Source organism: Dreissena polymorpha, chromosome 10 (assembly GCF_020536995.1).
Source record: "Dreissena polymorpha isolate Duluth1 chromosome 10, UMN_Dpol_1.0, whole genome shotgun sequence".
In the NCBI taxonomy this organism is placed as follows: Eukaryota; Metazoa; Mollusca; class Bivalvia; order Myida; family Dreissenidae; genus Dreissena; species Dreissena polymorpha.
The window spans coordinates 27250701-27273104 of record NC_068364.1 but is presented as its reverse complement, the minus strand read 5'-3'; the positions used below and the strand labels follow the sequence as shown (position 1 = coordinate 27273104).

At 36.8% G+C, this 22404-nt stretch overlaps 2 protein-coding genes across 8 annotated transcripts in view; both read right to left on the bottom strand.

Moving 5' to 3' along the window:
* Positions 1-22404, bottom strand: part of LOC127847282 (microtubule-associated protein futsch-like) — a 114437-nt gene that overhangs the window by 2431 nt on the left and 89602 nt on the right. For 6 of the 7 annotated variants that reach the window (XM_052379087.1, XM_052379089.1, XM_052379091.1 and 3 more), the window contains 9 exons: positions 12640-12730; positions 10776-10865; positions 9708-9854; positions 8143-8289; positions 7372-7431; positions 2754-6767; positions 2113-2223; positions 573-1601; positions 129-246 (listed from right to left, as the gene is read on the bottom strand). In XM_052379087.1, the coding sequence (XP_052235047.1) occupies positions 129-246; positions 573-1601; positions 2113-2223; positions 2754-6767; positions 7372-7431; positions 8143-8289; positions 9708-9854; positions 10776-10865; positions 12640-12730 (5807 nt within the window). The remainder of the gene's footprint in view (positions 1-128; positions 247-572; positions 1602-2112; positions 2224-2753; positions 6768-7371; positions 7432-8142; positions 8290-9707; positions 9855-10775; positions 10866-12639; positions 12731-22404) is intronic. The other variant, XM_052379088.1, reaches the window with a different exon arrangement.
* LOC127847297 (dnaJ homolog subfamily C member 7-like) overlaps positions 21169-22404 on the bottom strand; it is a 186099-nt gene continuing 184863 nt past the window's right edge. The window contains exon 14 of the transcript XR_008033903.1: positions 21169-21223. The gene's annotated coding sequence lies outside the window, so the exon portion shown is untranslated. The remainder of the gene's footprint in view (positions 21224-22404) is intronic.

The window sequence follows — 22404 nt, the reverse complement described above, 5'->3', positions numbered from 1 at the left end:
TGGAAATAAAAAATAATTGAATGACATTATTTTTATGACATTATTTTATAATTAATAATTATCTCACAGGAATACATGCTAGAAAACCTAAGAAAATTGCGTTGCACATCATGTGTAACCACGGTTACCCTTGCCTCCGAGCAGTCTATGGCACATCACGTTGTCAACACCGATGTTGTCATCCATACTGTCCTGGCTGCCAGAACGTGTCAGTGGTTGAACATCAAAAGGGTAGACTGAATCGTACTTAAAACAAACAGATACATTCATGTAATGTCATCTTGATTATGAGAATAATTTAACCTTGGTTTTTATGAATACAGTCGAGACCCTGGCAACCGATTTCTAATATACTTTTGTATTAGGATAGAAGATAGCTCATCTTCACAAAACCTATTGCTTTTACATAAAATATTGGGGGATTTTAAGTTGTGTGGACTTTTAAAGATATAATTTCAAAGATTGACATAAGATTTCTTAAGCCATGTTAAAATATTATTGTCAGGACTTGTAAAATTAATCAGTATGCAATAAGTATAATTAAAAAACGAAATTGGTTAATAAAAATGTACCATGTGTTTATCTGTAACATCATCGTGTTCGACTGACGCTTGATGGCTGCCATGAGGCAAAGGTCGTGACCTCAAACCTGAACAGGCCATTGATGACCTCAGATTCTGAATGGGAACCGAAATATCCATGTCTTGTGAAAACTGCAAAAGTTTGGCCCTAGTATCTTCAGACTTTAGTCTTGCCTCTTCCTGATGAAGCCTTTGCGAGATAAAACTCTCTGAGTCAAAGTTTCCCTGATCATCCACGCAGTCAGAAATAATCGAGCGCCTTGTTTGGGCGAACTTTTCATTATGTGATCTGATATCTTTAGACGTTTTACTTTCAGACACTGGGTCAACCATCTCAGGAAGTTCAAAAACTGAATCATCGAGAGGCGCCTCCTGACCTCCGACCTCTTCCAAATTATCAGCATCCTCCACATAGTTGTCCATCCAATCACAAGATGCTCCCGTCTTCGAAAAAGGTGAACTTCCTAGAATTATTTCACCGTCATAGGGAGACAAGAAAAATTCGTCCTCCACCCATGCATAGCCATCGATGTCCTTATTTCCGATTGCATTTTGTGGTGGAAAATCACCTTCATTTGATTCTGAGCAACTGGCCTCAGAGTTTTCACTGTTTAGACTAGATAAACTTCTGTGCAACTCGTTCACAGTCTTTGATAATGATTCAATCTTTTTCGAAATATGATCAAAGTCTGCAATATTTCTTTTATGCTCGCATTTTTTACAATGCAATCTATCACCTTTATGGCAAGTATGAACCAACGATTTGGCACTGTTCAGGTTAACACTTTCAGCACTTTTGTTCTCACCAGTTTGATCTTGCATGTCATTACAGCCGCTGTCAGTTTTATCCGAAATACTCCGGTTAGATCCGGTATTACAGAGGCTGTAGAACTGGCTGTTGAACCGTTTCTGATCTTCACCCAAGGGTGGCAACTCCATCTCAGTTCTCTCCTCAGATGCGAAAGTATTTGAGCAAGAGTTATTGCCCTTTGAGGAAAAATTAGAGGTGGATATATCGTTCTGAAAGAAAACATGTAGCAGTAAATACGATGGTTAACTAATAACAAATACATAGTAACATGTATGTACATGTTAATCTATGCAATAAGTTCATTTCTTACTTATATGCGTATATATCTGAAAAGCATGTTCACTGTTAACACAACTGTAAACAAAACTGTAAAACAGGTCGCGTGGTGAAATGGATATGGTGTCCGCCTAGTGACAAGAGAGGTCACAGGTTCGATCCCCATTGTGGGAGCGTTCTTTAGATCTCTCCCATAGACACCATGTACTGGTTCTAGTCCCAGGAAACGGACTCAAGAGTGTTCCAAAGAAGCATTATGCTTTTGATGCAATCGAGCAAAAATATATAGGTTTAAACGAACACAACTGTAAAATTATTTCAAATACTAATTTGTTTGCAAAACTATTATTAAATTATATTTGACGAAATTCTGAGAATATTGTTATTTAGGCTCGTTACAATGTCAGGAAAGTTGGATAAGAAATGAATGAAATCACGAATAACCTCGTGTTTAGGAGTCAGAGGTTCCATGACGTGGCCCCGTTTGATGAGCAGCTCAACAAAACTCGTGAAAGACTCGCCATCACGATCAGCACTCTCGACATTTTGACTGATCTAATAAAAATTAGAAATAACATGATTTGTTGATCTGAGGAGACATATAAATAAACAGATTCTATACTATTCAGGGAAACATAGAAATAAAAAGTTTGTTCGATCTGAGAAAACATGGAAATAACATGTTTCGTTGATCTGAGATGACATTAAAATAACACGTTTTACTGCTCGGGGAAAACATAGAAATAAAAAGTTTGCCTGATCTGAGAAAACATAAAAATAAAAAGGTTTACTGACCGGGTAAACATAGACATAAAACAAAACATAACACGGTGAGTTTGAATAGTAGTAGTAGTAATAATAATAATAAATGAGCGTCAAATCTTCTGATAATACACATTTTAATAAAGATTCACAACACAAATTTAATTTTTGACAGCAACATTCACTTGTATATTTGAATGAAGTTTCAATGAGCACATATAAATAGGCATAAAACAACGGCTTTGCAAAATTTTAAACTTATTGTCACCTTTGTTTGTGTTGGGCTTAAATTGTGTTTCGTGTAAACTCAACGATTGAAGTACCTGCGTCAAAACAAATTGCTTCAGGATGGCTTGCACTCTCTCTTCCACCGCAATCTCGTCAATACGGATGTTGTCTGCACTCAATGACCTATGTAACCGTGGCAACAAGTTCACGAGAGGTTTATCTCCCCGTGTGTACATGTCCGACTCAGAGGACGCCCTTTCCAGGAGGGTTTCTATATTTAGACAGCCCCCATAAAGCTCTTCGTAATCTGCAGTTTCTTTTGTCTTTTTCTGTTTCTCGTAGTCGAATATGGTTGCAGCACGAACGATTCCTGAGCAAGACGACCAGTAACGTTTAAGTGTATGAGTGAATTGGTGCCTTTGGGCGTTGTGGTGTGCATTTGTATGCGTTTGCGTGTGTTGAGGTGATTTCTTGACCATGTTGACCGTAGGCAGGCTTGAGAAGGAAGTATTTTCGCTCATTACTCCGAGGGAACTTTCATAACCATCTTTTTCTTCAGGGATGTCAGACAACATGTTGTCTTCGGAGATATGGAGTGACGTCAGATCGGACGCTCTGTCAGATAGAGAACCGTTGCTATCGAAATTTGAATCCTTCAGCAGTTCTATGTTTTCAAAGAAAGTCAGTTTATCAAACTGGTCAACATAGCCATTGGTAGGCACCAAATGGTTAATTATGTGCGGAGGAGAAATATTTGGCTGAATGGGAGACAGTTTTGGTGTGGTTGGTGATTCTAGCGAGACTTGGCGGACGGGAGTGCTGGTGACGTAGTTAGGGTTGGTGATGGGGAAGCTCTTTCTTTGCGCTGATTGTGGGCTTAAAACTTCCTTTGGCGCCATTTCCACTTTGGGCTCAATGTTTATTTCAACTTTGTGCGACAGTTTGGTAGTGGGTGGTTTTGTAGACCCGGCTGGAACCGGTATGGCACATTTCTGTTTGGTAAGAAGGTAAGTGTTTTCCTTTAAAACAGCTATGCCGGATTTAGGTTTTTGGAGTTTGCTCAGATTAGATCCCGGCTTGTGTTCGGACACCTTGATTTGCTCTTCTTTACAGTTAAACTTTTCAGAAACTGGTTTTGGAGATTTCAATAAAGACTTGGCTGGCGAAAGAGGTGGAGATTTAGTCGGAGACACCTCAGTGTCAGATCTTTGGTTCTCGAGTTCGAACTTAAGTTTCATGGCTTTTACACGCCCTAACGAGCCGTGTCCACTTAGTCGATCCTCGCTGGAGTAGGAATTCTGGGAACTCAAGCTGAGGTTCGAGTTTCGAGCCTCGTTACTGTTTGTTGAGCTGTCAAAAGCATCCGAGTATTTTTCAAGCATCTCCGGTTGAATATCGCTCGACATGGTCGAATATCCATCATCCTTGCTCCCTGATCTCTCAACCTTGATATCCTCGAAGGTCGTATTTGAGTTCAGGTCACTTGACGATAATTTCATTTTTGAGCTGATAGAGTGCTCAGATTCTGCTTTGGTTAAATCTTTTGGGTTTGGACTTTCGAAATACCCAGAAAGCTTTGATTTATGAGTGGTCAATGCTGTATTTACTACCATTTCTACCGACTTTGGCCTTTGTATGCTGGTACTAGGTGCTATTTTGGGAATGGAAGACATTTTAGAAACCGGTTTACTTGCAACTGGCGGAGGTATTTTGGAAGGCTTTTTTATGGCACTTGGTTTAGAAATGAGCGATTGCACTTTATCGTCTTTTTCATTTTTTACTTCTGGCACATTAGAGGCACATTTCAAAGTAGATTTTGCACTTTTTGGGGATTCGATAACTTTTGCCTGTCCATTTTTAACACACTTTGAGACTTTTGACTGAATTTCTTGCTCCTTAACATTTTTAGCGTACGAAACCTTGCAGCTCAAGTGTTCGTTTTCAGACGAATCCGATCCCGAGGAAGAGCCATACTCACAGTACAAAAACTTCTTCTCTTTCGACCCCAGAATCAGCGACTTAGGTCGTTTTGCTCTGTAACCCGGCAACGATGAGCCAGGTATTTCAGAAACCGGTATGTTCTTTTGTAAATTCTTTTGCTGACTATGTTCCGTGTCTTTCACAATATCTGGTTTTCCACCTAAGTTGTTTCCAACATTTTGGCTAGCAGAGAAAATATTGCTGGGCACATTTTCTCCGAAATTACTTGAAGAAAGAGTATTTGTATTATCAGCAGATTTCACAACTTCATAATTTTTTAACAACGTGACGTCCGAGGAATTGTCACTAGTCACGGATTCTGTAAGCATTTGAGTAGAATTATACGCAAGATATCCTGAACTGAATTCACTACCATTTGGCGTATCCATATTTTCAAGAGTTCGATCAAGCAGCTCTTCTAATGAAATCGTGGATACCGAGCCGAAGTCTTTTGACGGTGACCGAGTTACGGGACAATCACTGTCTTCGTCACTGTAGTCATAAAAGTAATTCGGCTTTTTTGCCATGCACGTTTCAGTGTCAATAAAATTTCCTGTAAATCGCCCAGACACTGCCGCATAATTTAGCGGCCCAGACTGACTAACAATACTAACATTAGTTATCACGACAGACTTATTTGAAACATGGGCATCTGTTGTACTTTTAAAAGTACACTGATTGTCATTTGGAGAAACACAGTTGACTGGGGTTTGAACATTTTCATAAATTTGTGTTGCACTTTCTTCCGATTTTGGACTGGTATGATTCAATGTGTTAAGGCCCATTATTGGAAAATGTGAATGAACTGGTTTATACCCACGAACGGGGAGTGCTGGTTTAGCACTTTCTTGTTTGCAACTTTTGGACTCTCCTGCAGGAGGTACAGATTTTATACAGTAAACACTCTTCAAGGCAGCCTGTGCGTTTTGTATTGCTGTAGAATTTGTAGACTTACTATCCTGTTCTAACAAAAGTATCCCGGGGGGTGGGCTTTTTAAACTAGTTTTTATACCACTATGTTTCATTATTGGTGATTTGGGTGGAATTAATTTCGAGGCCAAAGATGTCGTAGCACACTTATATTTCTCAGACCCTGTGTTCATAGTTGAGCTCACATTCGTCAATGGCTTGGAGTTTGATCCTGATTTTGAGTTTGTTACTGGCTTTGCACTTTCCGATGTACTTTTTAATTTTGAAACATTCTCTTTGGATGATGTTCTAGCCGGCTTTGAAAACACAGACGGAATCTTTGAACCTGCAGACTGTGACCTTCCCGAGGCAGATGGTGGCCTTGACTGTGTGTTACCTTGACCTCCAATTGACCGCTGACCTTGAGACGAAGGTCGTGGAGGTCGCAAAGTGGGAATGCTCGGTTTCGGAGACGGAGTATTTGATGTCACTGCTGTCTGACTACCGAGTCTAATGCTGTATTCTGCTTTCAAAGAATTCCTTCGTAATTGGAGGTCTTCTTTCGTTGAACCGACAGGCAAAACAGGAATTTTTGAGGACGTCATAAAAACTGATGAGGACGATGATGATGATGAAATTGATGTCTGTGAAGTTTGCATCTGACCCTGAGAATTTGCAAAAGATGATGAATAATCTTTAGGCACTTGTAGCATAGAAGTTTGACGTTGATTGCCAGAAGAAGACATTGAGCTTGTTGAAATACCCTGATTGAATACTACTTGCGATGTCTGATTGGTCGTTGATTTGTCCATCGTAGAATGCCCTGAATCATGTGACCCGTTATCCGCGGTTTGTGCAGAAGTCAAACCATGCGCTCGCGTGAGCGAAGAGGTAGATCGAGTTCTTTGTCGATTTGGTCCAACTTTCAATGGCAACAAGGATGACGTTGATGAGCTCCGTTTTGTGTCATTGGTTCGCTCCATTATGCTGACGTGCTTTGACTTGGGGCTGGAAGGAGTAGCTGGGAATTCTGTCTCTATTTCTGTTCGACATTTGAACTTTCTCGATTTGTCTTTTCCAGCAATGATTTCAGTGTCCATGTCTGGTGTGGACATTACGCTGCCCGTGAAGGAAACGAGGCTATGTCTGTCTCCTGGCAAACGGTCTTGTAACCATGGTGGCGGTGAACTCATCTGATGACCGCCAGTACCGTCTGCAGTCTGGAAATAGAAGACACCCAAGTGAACTATTGAGGATAATACAATCTTAACTCATTTATGCCTAGTGAACTCTCCCATCCGTCTAAATTGGATAAATTTATTTCCAAAATAAGGGATGTCTTGTATATTTATATCTATATTTAGAATATTTCTTACAGAAATCCCTTTAAGCAAACAGCGCAGACCCTGATGAGACGCTGCATCATGCAGCTTCTCATCTGGGTCTATGCTGTTTGCCAAGGCCTTTTTTCTAGAAGCTAGGCATAAATGGGTTGACTATCCTTACATAATACTTGTTGATTTTTCCAAAGAAAACGAACACATTTCAACCTCGTTCTGAATAAACTGGGCTCAATACATGTGTAAAGTGTCATCCCAGATAAGCCTGTGCAGTCCATTTTCCGCTTTCATAGTATTTTTCTTCTGAAGGAAGTCTCTTCTAAAAAACTTGAGCTTCACTCTGGAAAAATCAAGATTAATGCATATACTCAGTGTCGTTCCTGATTAGCCTATGCAGACTGCACAGGCTAGTCTGGGACGATACTTTAAGTACATGCTTTAAGCTCGGTTTAACCAGATTGAGGCTCAATTCAAGGGAAATTACCTGTTCACTGAACATGCTGTGCAGGGAATCGAGACTGCCCGCCACAAACACCCCTCCATCCTGAAAACAAATACACGGGAAATAACTTAATGTTTACAGGCCGACTATTATGCAAGTTTATGACCAAATGTTATTCACAGTGACTCTTTGAAATAAAATGTGAATGCAATACTGCACTAATTTGTCTGAAATTCAAAATTCCCAAAATGTATAACCAGCAATTTAAATCATTTCACAGAATGAATTAAAAAAATAAATATGAAATGCCTAATCAAGTTTTTTTCATATGAAAATATGAGTCCAAACCCAAATGGACTCTAACAATAGATGTAATACCCCATTCGGTACCCCTCGCAGATTATCATAATCGGACTCGGGAGAAATACGGGTTGAAAGTAGTCCGCCCACGTGATACCATTCTAAGAATGTTACAACAACAAAAAACAATAATAACGACGGGGTCCATAATTCCCGTAGAGTTTTTACTTGCTCTGGCTTCAGAGCATAGAAAATCCCCATTTTCATCTTTGCTAAATGTAAACAACTCGCAAAACCGGCTATGTTTGTTTTTACTATGTAATTTTGATTCGCGTAGGCCCGCGTAGGTAGACCGCAATACCGCTTCTGAAATGTGTATTCATACTATCTCCTTCGAGGTACTTATCCGATGTTTGACGGAAAGGGCCGAGAATGTGCGATTGGTAATACCCATGCTTCGTTTATAATCTTAATGAATCTCATCATGAGATGACTCATCAAGTTTCTCCTTACCTGAGAATTTGAGTCCGAGCCCGAATGTACTCTAGCACTGTAGGCGATACACAGGTGCTTATTCTGGGACTCAAGTTCCTGGACACGCTCTTGGAGCTGCACACATTCCTCACGTAACATCTTCTGCGCTAGCAATGCCTGAACCACCTGGAGAATATAAAAACAAATGCCTGAACCACCTGGAGGATATAGAAACATATGCCTGAACCACCTGCATGAAATAGAAACAAATGCCTGAACCAACTGGAGGAAATATATAAAAAATGCCTGAAGCACCTGGAGGAACAAGAAACCGTCGGAGACGGGTGATGCTCCCCAAAGTTTTTTTTGTCACATTATTGCACTATATATTCAGATAAAAGGAAATGTCTTGACGGGCATAACTTTGGACAAAATAATACGATGGATAGTTTAGCAACTTAAGAATTTCAAAGGGCCATACATCTCTAAATAAAACATCTAACCATAAAGTTTCATTGAATTCCTATAAGTTGCTGAGAAATAGCTCGGACAAGAATTGCACCATATGTACAATGGAAAATTTCAAAGGGCCATAACTCTGTGAAAAATCATACGACGAGAACCGGCTTATAATATGCACTCCTCTCCTCTTGGCAGTGAAGATTCCCATAAAGTTTCATTGAATTCAAGTCATTAGTTGCTGAGAAATAGCCCGGACAAGAATTGCACTATATGTACAGTTAATGGAAAATTTCAAAGGGCCATAGTATGTGAAAAATCATCCGACCAGAACTAGCTGATAATATGCACCTCTCCATTTGGTAGTGAAGCTTCCCATAAAATTTCATTGAATTCCGGTCAATAGTTGAGAAATAGCCCGGACAAGAATTGCACTATATGTACAGTTAATTGAAAATTTTGAAGGGTCATAACTCTGTGAAAAATCATCCGACCAGAAACGGCTGATAACATGCACATCTCCTCTTGGTAGTGAAGCTTCCAATAAAGTTTCATTGAATTCCCGTCATTAATTGCCGAGAAATAGCCCGGACAAAAATTGTGCACAGACGGACACACGCACGGACACACACACGGACAGACGAAGCGGCGACTATATGCTCCCCCCCCAAAAAAAATTTTTTTGGGAGAGCATAAAAAGAAACAAATGCCTGAACCACCTGGAGGAAATAGAAACATGCCTAAACCACCTGTAGAAAATAAAAACAAATGCCTGAACCACCTGCATGAAATAGAAACAAACGCCTGAACCACCTAAAGGAAGTAGAAACATACGCCTGAACCACCAAAATTATACATGTATTTAAAAAATGTGTTATGTGATAATTGAAAACCCTGCTTTTGTACAATTGTAAGTTCTTCTAAGCTCACTTGAGCACACAGTCAGCTGTCCATTAATGCATGCGTTTACTTTTTCTTCTAAAGAATTCTCCTACATAAACTCTTGATAGATTTAAAAGAAAATTATTTAAAAGAAATTTCAAAGAAATGATCCTTGAGTGACCCTCTTTCAAATTTGTTTGTATCGTTCTGGTCAATTTCATATGTAGTTGGAACCAGTTCTTTTTCTGGGAAGAACTTGTTACCTGGTTTGCAATCTCGTCGAGACATTTCTCGTACTGGCCTCGCTGCTGCTCGTTCTCTAGCACAAGGGAGGAGTTCTCTGTTTCGACCATTTTCAGTCGCTCCAGAAGCAGACGGTACCGGTCCTGGCTCCCGGCTTTTGAACTCATCTGTAAAAGAAGAGAAAACTTTGTCAGTGTTATTGTTTTCTATAATTTATCCCACAAGTTGAACAAAGGTTTACTGCTTTTGACCTTTATCTGAGAGTAAAAGGCCAAATCAGTGGTCAGCCATGTACTTAAAGTTCAGTGTGAAGGCTGGTAGGCATGTAAAGCACAAGGTTACATCACACCTGATCTCATAATAATGCATTGAGTTTTATGATTAGCAAGTAGAGTTTCCTTATATAATATGGTTTAGCTGTAGAATAAAAAAAACTCTTTATCAACTCTGATCCATCTTTGTATTGTGTTATATTCTGTGTTGCCAACGTTAAGTTACTGTATGACGTTGACATCACTTCCTGTGTTTTTGTTTATATTAATACTACTGCTTAAGGCAATTGCTGAAACATATTTAGTATTTAAGAAATTTAAATAAACAAAGTTATGTGTTTGTTTATTTATTTATTTTATTTCAATTAATCCATATAAATACATCCAGGATGGATTCGAAATTAGACTACATGGATTAAAATGAACTCCCAAGGCTTTTTTAAATCCTTCAACTATAAATAAAGTCCTTACATAACACTAAATGAATCTTCAATAGCAAAAAAACATTTCAATGTCATCTAAGAATTTATATCTCTTAACTTTAGTTAACTCCCTTAGGTAAATAAAAACCTCCCTTTAATCTATATTATGCTTTATTTACCTAAATAAGGTAAATTGAACTCCCTAAGCTATATTAAAGTTCCTTGGCAAACTTAAACTCCAGAAGCTTAAATGATCTCTGTAAACTAATTTTATGCCCCTAAGCTAAATTTAATTCTAGTTCCATCAATTTTAAAAGAAAATTTTGAATTACTTATCAAAATGTTTCACTCACCTGAGACTCGAGTTTCTTAACTTCATTATTGTTTCACTCACCTGAGACTCGAGTTTCTTAACTTCATTCAGCAGGACCATGTTTTCACGCTCCAAATCCGTGATGTGACCTTTGAACTTCTGTAGATTGGTCTGCAAGAATAATAACATCATTTAACTATAGACTCCGATTTTTTTGTGAAACCCCCAAACCAGTTAAGGGACTAAATTTATGCAATAGAACTTCAAACCATTCAAGGAATAACTTTTATACAATAAAACCCTAAACCAGTTAAGAGAATAAATGTATACAATATATCCCTAAACCAGTTAGGGAAATAAATGTGTACACTAAAACCCTAAACCAGTCAAGGGAATAAATATATACAGTAAAAAAACTAAACCAGTCAAGGGAATTAATTTATGCAATAAAACTGTAAACCATTCAAAGGGAATACATTTTTACAAAATATTTGTAGATTGAAGGCTAAAAGATCCTATCAGCACAATCTACAAAGTTGGCTGTCAAGGTACCCAAACAGTTCCCATTACCAGGGGTGTGATTCAAGAATCACTTCAGCAAGGGGAAATGCCCTACCCCCTTACACGGTTCAACTTAACTCTTGATTTCCATATAGTCAAGTTTATAACAATTTGTAAAATTTGTTTGACATTGAAAGGGAGGAAATCAGCAGAAAGGAGGAAATATCACACCCCTGCATTACATTGACTTGTTACATCATATTTTAAAAGTGAGTCTGATGAATGACCTTTGGCCCAGTTATTTTGAATTGAGTCTGATGAATGACCTTTGGCCCTGTCATTTTGAATTGAGTCTTATGAATGACCTTTGGCCCAGTCATTTTGAATTGAGTCTGATGAATGACCTTTGGCCCAGTCATTTTGAATTGAGTCTTATGAATGACCTTTGACCCAGTCATTTTGAATTGAGTCTGATGAATGACCTTTGGCCCAGTCATTTTGAATTGAGTCTGATGAATGACCTTTGGCCCAGTCATTTTGAATTGAGTCTGATGAATGACCTTTGGCCCAGTCATTTTGAATTGAGTCTTATGAATGAACCTTGACCTTACAGTGTAGAACAATCTTATAGTAACCTTTGACCAAATAATGTAGACCATAGTTGTATGAATGACACCTAATCTAATAAAATTGGGTGTTTATAAATGCCCTCCAACCGCATAATGTGGTCCTGAATTTTATAATGACCCCTGACATTACAATGTGCACTTGAGTTTTTTAATGACCATTGACCCACTAATGTAGACCTGAATTTTATGAATGACCCCTGACCAAATAATGAAGAACTGAGTTTCAGGAATAATCCCTGACCTCATAATATAGAACTAAGTTTTATGAATTATCCCTGACCTAAAAATATATAATACTGAGTTTCAAGAATAATCCATGACCCCATAATGTAGAACTGAGTTTCAGGAATTATCCTTGACGTCATAATATAGAATTGAGTTCTATGAATTTTCCCTGATCTCAAAATATAAATTTTATTATAATACTGAGTTTCACGAATTATCCATGACTTCATAATGAAGAACTGAGTTTTATGAATGACCCTTGACCTAATCATGTAGAACTGAGTTTCATGAGTTATCCATGTCCTCAAAATATAGAACTGAGTTTCATGAGTTATCCATGACCTCAAATTATAGAACTGAGTTTCAAGAATGACCCCTGACCTCATAATGTAGAAATGAGTTTCATGAATGACTTCTGACCTCATAATGTAGAACTGAATTTCAATAATTATCCATGACCTCATAATGTTGAACTAAGTTTAAAGAATGATTCCTGACTGCATAATAAAGAACTGAGGTTAAGACATTACCCTTGGCCTCATATTGTATAATTGTATTTATGAACAACCATTTAACCAATGACCTCTGACCTCATAAGTGGAACTGAGGCTGGTCTTCTCATGGCGTAGCTGATCAATTTTGGACTTGTACTGGCGCATGTCCTGGACCACACTCTCCATCCTGAAAGCAGAAGAGTCATGAAGGAAGGTAAAAATGAATGCAATCAAATCAGATGAGGTTGTCTCCCTTGCAAGAGCTTTTCGACTTGGAAAGGATCCATTTCTTGTAAGAAGAGAGGGCAGAATTTGTATTTCAGCACAGGCTAATCAGGGACGACACTTTCCGCCTAAATTGGATTTTTGCTAAGAAGAGACTTCATTTAAACGAAAAATGTCATTAAAGCGGAAAGTGTCGTCCCTTATTAGCCTGTGCAGATTGCACAGGCTAATCTGGGAAGACACTTTACGCACATGCATGCCCAGTTTTCTCAGAATGCGACTCATTTATTTTTGTAAAGCTTTTATCAAGAAATTTCATATAAACATACACAGGTACATACTATTTACAAAGATATCATAAAAGTACCAATATATACAACAATTGTATATAGCATGTCATGAACAACGGTACAATGGGTAGTTATAATTGTGTATGCCTCATATTCATTTCTTGACAAAAAAGGAGAGAAATGCAAGAAAGAAAAAAACGAAGGAAAGGAACGTTGCACAAAGACAAAAACCTGGATAATTTTGATGTATTCAACATTTGTATTCAGTGACAAATATAGAGAGGGAAGAAAATAGTGTGTGTTACTTGTACAAATATTGTAAAATATTTATATTTGACTGCATGAAATATTAAAGATTTTCAAACATGAATTTTTAGTGGGCATGTAAATTCTTGGATAACTGACATTGCAAAAAAGAGGTCATTTTCCGAGTTTTTTTTAGTAAAAATGGGTGGATTTGTCTGAAATCAATGAAAAATTAATGTCACACAAATAATAATGATTGTAAAGAAACAAGTGGACAAACGAAGTCCTGTATTCACCTTACACTTTATCACAGAATCTGAATTTCATAGACTAAGTTATAAAAAAAAAATGTGCCACTGTTTGTTGTTATTGTTTGTTATTGTTTAGACCTAAAGAGTTATGGTTTTGTTCACAAGATCCATCAGGGATTGATTTTATTCAGAACTGCTATCAAAGAGCAACTTTCACCAAGAAAGCAGTCAAAATTCCGCAAGCTTCTATTGGCTGAGTGGCGTAGTAGCTTATCATTCTTCACTGGCAATTGCATAAGGTCATGTTAGTTGCTTTAGATTATTTGAAATAATGACTTATAATACCTTGGATGGAGTTTAAAATAACTACATCAAAACCAAGATCCGTTTAAGTTCTAGTATTCAACAATCATAAATTAACATCACACATTCCAATCCTGCTTATGTTATTAAAAATGTGTTCACAAATAAAACATGTCTTCGACAGTTTTGCAAACTCAGCAGTTTCTTTTTGGATTTATTGCTAACTAGTAAGAAAACACCAGCCATAAAAGATTACTTACCGAGATATTGGTCTCTCAGACCAGATAACAATCAATGGCAGGTCAAATCAAGGCCACCTCATTGACTTTAATGTCCATTTTACTGCTCTTTTTAAGAGGCTAATTGCATATAACCCAGTGAATTAGTATTTTATTTGCCTAAAACCACTTCTAACAGATAATGCACTGGCCGTATCTGAGTGTCCAGAGATATTTGTTGGTTATCTGACAAGTTTTCATCATACTGCATTTTTAACCCATTTATGCCGAAGCGTCTAGAAAAAAGGCCTTGGCAAACAGCGTAGACCCAGATGAGACGCCGCATGATGCGGCGTCTCATCTGGGTCTAAGCTGTTTGCTTAAAGGAATTTCTGTAAGAAATATTCTAAATATAGAAATAAATATACTAGACATCCCTAATTTTCGAAATAAATTGATCCAATTTAGAAGGATGGGAGAGTCCACTTGGCATAAATGGGTTTAACAGGCAACTTACATGTACATTCATTATCTTAATCTTAAATGTTTAATTAATTTTAATTAAAAAATGCAAATATAAGAAGCCCTCCTATTATTCAACATTCTAAAATTACCTTGTTTTGAGTACCATTCAACAAAGGCTGCCTTGCAAAATCTAATTTCATTCCCCTAATGTAAATCATAATGTTGTCAAAATCAAATGCAAGCAAAGCCAGCATATCGGCAAAGCACATCATTACATCGGCAAAGCACATCATTACATCGCACTTATTGCCAGATTTTATGAGTCAGGTGAACCCAGAGAGGCAGCAACCAAGGTCATGAACTTTATGCCAGTTATAGTTTGATGTTCTTTTATGAGTTTGCACTGAATACCTGTTCAGCTACCTGTCGGTTTTATTCACCATTCTAGAGCTCCCAAGATACTTTCTTGATAATCCCTGACTTTCTGCTTTGATGTGTGGGTATTAGAGACAACACTTGCCTTCCAGGCTGAATTTTTGATGCCAGGATTTATTTGCAAACATGGGATGAGTGTAAATAAACCACCGGTCTCTGATTCACTGAGATTCAAGGGAACCAAGAGTCATGAAGGGAGGTAATAATGAATGCAATGAAATCAAATGAGGTTGCCTCCCTTGCAAGAGAAGCTCTTCAACATGGAATGGACCCATTTCTTGTATCATAGAGGCTGGATATTTCTGAGTGACAAACAATTCTGCTGTTAACTGAGTAACAATATTTGTTTGACTTTTTTTAAGCAATTCTTTAAGCAAAAACTTAAATGTTATAAAGAAAACTCTTATGGTTTTTGTTTAAGCTTGTCACTTGTCATGGATGTAATGCCAAAACCAAGCAATAAGCAGGGAAATCAACATTCAAAGTTACATTTTCAACTTTTAACATCTCTATTCGTCACAATGTAAAGTAAAATAAAAAATCTCCCAATAAAAAAAAGGGAAATAAATTTAAAAAGATGAAACAAAAATGTTTCCCATTCCAGAGCAAAGTTTAAAGAATGGTTATCTTGTCAACAAGATCCCTGACATCTGTTTGATTGTGAGGCATTTGAACCAGTCTGTTGTACCAGGTCCTGGTCTACAAGTACCATCTGGCCTTGTAGAAACGCTATACATGTTCTGTGAAAACTGTATACCATTTATATTCGTCAGCATAAAATTTCACAATTTTTTTAAAGGGCCAATTTGAGAATTTCTGATTTTCGTAAAAAGAAAAGAAAAACAACAAGAATTAATTATTCATTTGTTGGGATGTTAGTTTTATCAACCAGTCGACCCATTAAATCAACTTAAATGTATGCCCCACCAAAATCATGACTTTACAGAATTTGTCTTCTACCATTTGTCTTGTACCAAATGTCAGTGACTCTTCCAAAGAACATACAAGCCCCATGTTTATTATTGGAGAAGATTTCTCCGCTGATAAAGTGGCCATAGATTAGTGTTTTGGTAGAGGAGTTGTGATGGAATGCCAGTTAGCTCACAAACCTGAACTTCCTGTAAACCCCGAGGTGTCATAAGTAATTAAACATGGAGTACGTGCAGGCCTTTTCCTGGCACATGTACGTGTTAGTTTAAAGGGGCCTTTTCACAGATTTTGGCATTTTTTTAACTTATTCATTAAATGCTTTATATTGATAAATGTAAACATTGGATCGTAAAAGCTCCAGTAAAAATTCAAGAAAAAAATTAAAAAAAGGAAAAGAACATTGCCCGGAGCTGGTTTCGAACCAGTGACCCCTGGAGTCCTGCCAGAGTCCTGAAGTAAAAATGCTTTAGCCTACTGAGCTATTCCGCCGAGTACACATTCTTGACGTATTTTATACATTATATAAGCAATCTTCGTAGTTTCACAAAATTTAACGACAAAAACAGAACTCTCGAAACTATTCAATCGTTTCGCGTTGCAACGCTTTATAATTTTTAGGTTTTAAAATCGTCAAAAGATGCATATAATGGCTATATTAGAGCATGGTTAATGTTCAGTATTACTGTTTCCTCACAAATATCATAACTAAAACGAAAACTTACGAATCTGAAACAACTTTTTTCAATTTTGTCAATTTACCAAAGCGTGAAAAGGCCCCTTTAAAAGGACCCATTCCCGAACTGATATTGTACAAAAAAATCCCAATTTGAAAAAAAAATTTTTTTATTGTATTTTTAGAAATAACAAATAATTATAACTTTATTCATTTGATTCTGTTATTCTTATATAATTATAATAGAGTTATTATAAATTAGTTTTTCCCATATCAGTCGACTTTTTGGTCTCGAAAGTGCCCTGTGAAAAATAACATCATACTTGCGAAGAACTTGATACTAGCTCCATAACACTCTAGTATACAATGTTCTAAAAATGATAAAACTTTGCAATGAAACATTTTTCTCTTTAAAACTTTTTATTTTAACATTTTATTTTGATTAATCATCTGATTACAGTGCTATACCAACAAATCAGTATCATAAATATAATTGGTTAAAGATGCATGTTAAAGATAGTGCACGAAAAGAAAAAATTCAGTTTCTTCGTGAGATCTATAGGGTACTTATATTCTTCTTGTTCTGCCCATTATTTGCAGAGCTCCTCTGGAGCATCAACACAATTTGACTATTCAATGAGTCTTGGGCCTGGGTAGAACCAGTACTTGGTTTCTTAAAGTGAGGTCTTAAGAACGCTCCCACAGTAGGGATTGAGCCTGTCACCTGCTGATCACTAGGCTGATACCATAGTCGACTACGCCATGGCGACCTTAATCATGACAAAGCTTTATCACAATTTCTGTAACAGCCACTTTGCAGCCTGCAGGAGACTTGTGATATGGAGCAAGAATAAATGATTCTTACAGACTGCATAACAGGACACCCCTCAGGCTTGCATAACACGATTATAATTAAAATTATCGGCTGTAATGAAACAAGGCAGCTGTTTTAAGTGATCCAAAACTGTCTTCATCACTATTAATATTACTTTCACATCATTCATAATGTCAGATAAACAGATTCACTGGAGATCTGGTACCAAGATGGTTCATGTAAAACACAGAAGAATTCCCACCCCCCCTCCTTTCTCTGTTTTTTTGGAATGGTGATAAAAATAACACATAAGACAAAAAATTGAAATAAATGTTATACATTCTAACATTTCTCAAAGATTGCGAAGACTTTACACATTTAATGAATCCTGACCAAACAACTATTGCATGCCAAATTGCAGCACTGGGTTTTTTCTTGTCATATAACTCGTTGAGGAAATACTGTTTAGAAAAAACACCATATAATTGAAAAGAATCAATCTTGATTAGCCTGAATACAAAACTCAGGCTGGTCAAAGGGCAACTGGTCAAAGGACGGACCGCTCAAATGATGATTCTGATGCATTTAGATAGATGTTGTTAAAATGACACAACTTCTCATGTGAACTCTCTTCATATTGTTATAAAGTTTGTTTTATAAGTTTTATATGGGACCACAATTACCCTTATTGTTACAATCAAACACTTATGAATATTAAATTTCCTGTAAAACAAATATACATCATTATGAATTTTATAAGGGAACACATTGACCTTAATTGTTACAATCAAACACTTTTATATTGAATATTTAATTTCCTGTAAAACAAAAATACATCAATATGAATTCAGTAAGAAAGGAAGCTTGTTTGAATGCAAATATTGTGTACAGAATTGTAATTGAATCTAACAGACATCAGGGCACATGTTAGATAAATAGACAAAATCTCCGTATTGTTTGCAAATACAAACAGTACATACCTACTGCCACTGTACCAGTAGGGAGAGAAAAGAAATTAACATCACACTGGGAAAACCGTGATTAATGCATGTTCGTCAAGTTTTGTCCCATATTAACATGTGCAGTCAATACAGGCTAAATAGGGACGACATTTTCTGCTTTGATGGACTTGGTCACTTACTGGAGGTCTCTTCTCAAGGAAAATCCAGTCTAGGGGGAAGTGTAGTTCAAGATTAGCTCAGTTAGGCAACACTTTATGCACATGCATTAACAACGGTTGTTCTAAGAGCGGGACATAAATAATATAATCATTGGCGGTTCAATTAATGTTGTTTTTAATTCAAAGTTGTTGCTAACTGACTGTGAATGCTTGTTGGGAAGTGTCCAGTGGTGACTGTCGGAGAATTCTTCTGATGGATTCCAGAATATTTAATTGGACAGTTGTATAAAGGCAATGATGTTCTTATCCAATTAAGGGCTTGAAACATGAATTAGGGGCTTGAAACATGGCCCTTTGGCGCAATAAATAAAATTAGGGCTCTGAGCCACAACAAACTACTAAAGAATAATAAAAACGTCAGGCCTTTATAAGAATTTAAAGGGGCGTGTTTGTTGTACGTGCTGGCTGCGAAAACTAGTTTGTGCCCAATTTAAAATGTATTGTTAATAAATTCAAGGTTTCAAATACACATTTCATGAGCAAAAATTAACTTTAACAATCAATTTGTTGTTACAGTATTTATATTTGTACACACATATTTGCTACCCTTTTAATATTAAATATTTGGTTTAAAACGCAAAGTTAATATAACTAGTAGCATATCAGTAAAATATCAAGCCAATTGTCAATAATCTAAATTCACAAATTAAATCTCCAGGAAAAAGTCTCTTTTTTTTTTAGAAAAAAACCCACAAAGTTTCATGGTGATAATAAGAAAATTATTTTACAGTAATTTTTTGCTTCAGATTGACGTGATAAATCTCCAATTATAAATGTTCAACAATATCTTGAGCAGTTTGCAAATTAATCTGTGATGCACCTGTAGATATAACTGCAATATCTCAGTGTGATGCACCTGTAGATATAACTGCAATATCTGTGATGCACCTGTAGATATAATTGCAATATCTGTGATGCACCTGTAGATATAACTGCAATATCTGTGATGCACCTGTAGATATAACTGCAATATCTGTGATGCACCTGTAGATATAACTGCAATATCTGTGATGCACCTGTAGATATAACTGCAATATATGTGATGCACCTGTAGATATAACTGCAATATCTGTGATGCACCTGTAGATATAACTGCAATATCTGTGATGCACCTGTAGATATAACTGCAATATCTGTGATGCACCTGTAGATATAACTGCAATATCTGTGATGCACCTGTAGATATAACTGCAATATCTGTGATGCACCTGTAGATATAACTGCAATATCTGTGATGCACCTGTAGATATAACTGCAATATATGTGATGCACCTGTAGATATAACTGCAATATCTGTGATGCACCTGTAGATATAACTGCAATATCTGTGATGCACCTGTAGATATAACTGCAATATCTGTGATGCACCTGTAGATATAACTGCAATATATGTGATGCACCTGTAGATATAACTGCAATATCTGTGATGCACCTGTAGATATAACTGCAATATCTGTGATGCACCTGTAGATATAACTGCAATATCTGTGATGCACCTGTAGATATAACTGCAATATCTGTGATGCACCTGTAGATATAACTGCAATATATGTGATGCACCTGTAGATATAACTGCAATATCTCAGAAATTAATGATGCATCATAGATAGCGTATATCTTCAAAACTAAAACCACTTACCTATCGCCCAATTGGTGCAAAAATGTACCATGTGCCCTCTAATTTCAATGTCACATGGTACCATGTGCCCTCTAATTTCAATGTCACATGGTACCATGTGCCCTCTAATTTCAATGTCACATGGTACCATGTGCCCTCTAATTTCAATGTCACATGGTACATTTTTGCACCAATGGGGTGCTATGATCTACAGATCACTACAGAGTTGGGTAAAAAAAGATACAAAATAATCTTCACCCCATTGGCACCCTTTAAGAACTGCACAATTATCATCATAAATCCTAATTCATGAGTGTTTTCTGTCAGGGATGGTAATTGGCAATGCACATTGTCAGCGACAATGCCAGAATAAATGATACTGGAGCATTATACATGATAGTTGCAAACATCATCGGGGAGCATGGTATCCGAATTTGGAACACACAAAACTGAGCCTCACTCTGGGAGAAAGGGGCTTAACCCTTTACCACTTTGATACGTATTTAACCCTTTACCACTTAGATAGGTATTTAACCTTTTACCACTTAGCTATGTATTTAACCCTTCACCACTTAGCTATGTATTTAACCCTTCACCACTTAGATATGTATTTAACCCTTCACCACTTAGCTATGTATTTAACCCTTCACCACTTAGCTATGTATTTAACCCTTCACCACTTAGCTATGTATTTAACCCTTCACCACTTAGCTATGTATTTAACCCTTCACCACTTAGCTATGTATTTAACCCTTCACCACTTAGATATGTATTTAAACCTTTACCACTAAGATACATCTTTAACCCTTTATCACTTAGATACGTAATGAACCATTTACCACTTATATACGTATTTAACCCTTTACCACTTAGATATGTATTTAATCCTTTACCACTTAAGATATGCATTTTGACGCATCTGTAGTCACTTAGAAAGATACATTTGATTAAATACCTTTTTTTACTGTACTCAAGTTTTCAAGGCTTCATTTCCAACCCTTAGATACTCATGAGCAGCAAACAGCAGAAAACCTGAACAGACTGTGTAATTATAAGTATTGTAACTCGCAGGCCGGTCTGGTTTTATGCTGTTTGCACATAGCCATTTTCACTTGGTTTCCGAGTGGGAAATTAGGCTTAATACATGTGCGCGAATTGTCGTCCCAGATTAGCCTCAGCCAACTGGGATCAAGCCTTCCAGCTTAACTGGATATTGCAAAGAAAAAACTTTCTTTAAAGGAAAAATACAATAAAAGGGAAAAGGGTAATCTCGGACAACACTTTACATGCATTAAGCCCTGTTTTCTCAAAGCAAGGCTCAAATACATTTTCGGATTGCCCGTGTGTCACATTGAGGTAATAATGAGCTACAAGGTCTGATGATTTTAAATGCCACAATTTATATATTAATGCATGTTGTCTTGAAGATCTCTTGAGTGTACGTAAGATTTTCTATGTTACATTGACGTCTTCTTACATTGCCAAAACTCTCATTCACTACAACTTGTTGGTGTAAACATGGCAAAGGAATCTTTTAAACATAATCCTAGACATGTCTACTTTTTGCTTTATGGTTAGCCTTCGCTTATACCATCCTAGTTTGCTGGTAGTTGGGAGACCGGGGTTGGCATTCACCAAACAATTCTTAGACTTAAGTCTAAGAATAAAGAAAATTCTTTAAATTAGAATATTCAAGAATTTCTTTAATTTTGAGTCAATCTCTACAGTAAACATCTCTATCTATATTATTCTTCATATAGAACATTTTGTTAATGACATAATCAACAGTGGAGGCCTGTATATATTCAAACACTGAACACATTTTTCTTGGTTCCAAGTCCATTCTTTCTTCTCAAGTCTAAGAATGGGTTGGTAAATACAGGCCCGGGGTTGGCATTCCCAAGGCTACTTATAGAAATCTTAACTTAAGTCGATCTTAAGTGAACAAAGTTAGATGAATTTTCTTCCAGAAATTCTACAAAGTGATAAAATAAAAGGATACCACGTTAATAATGTTGACAATATTTACTTGTGAAAAGCATTTTTATGCAAAAAGATCCAAACTCAAAATAGGCAGAACTTCAATAAAGTAAGACAATTATATATTGCATAATTATCATATTTGCATGTTGAAGATACTTGAAATAAATGTCACCTTCAAACAATTTTATCACCAACTCTGACACTTAAACTGACAAAACAATCCTAGTAGA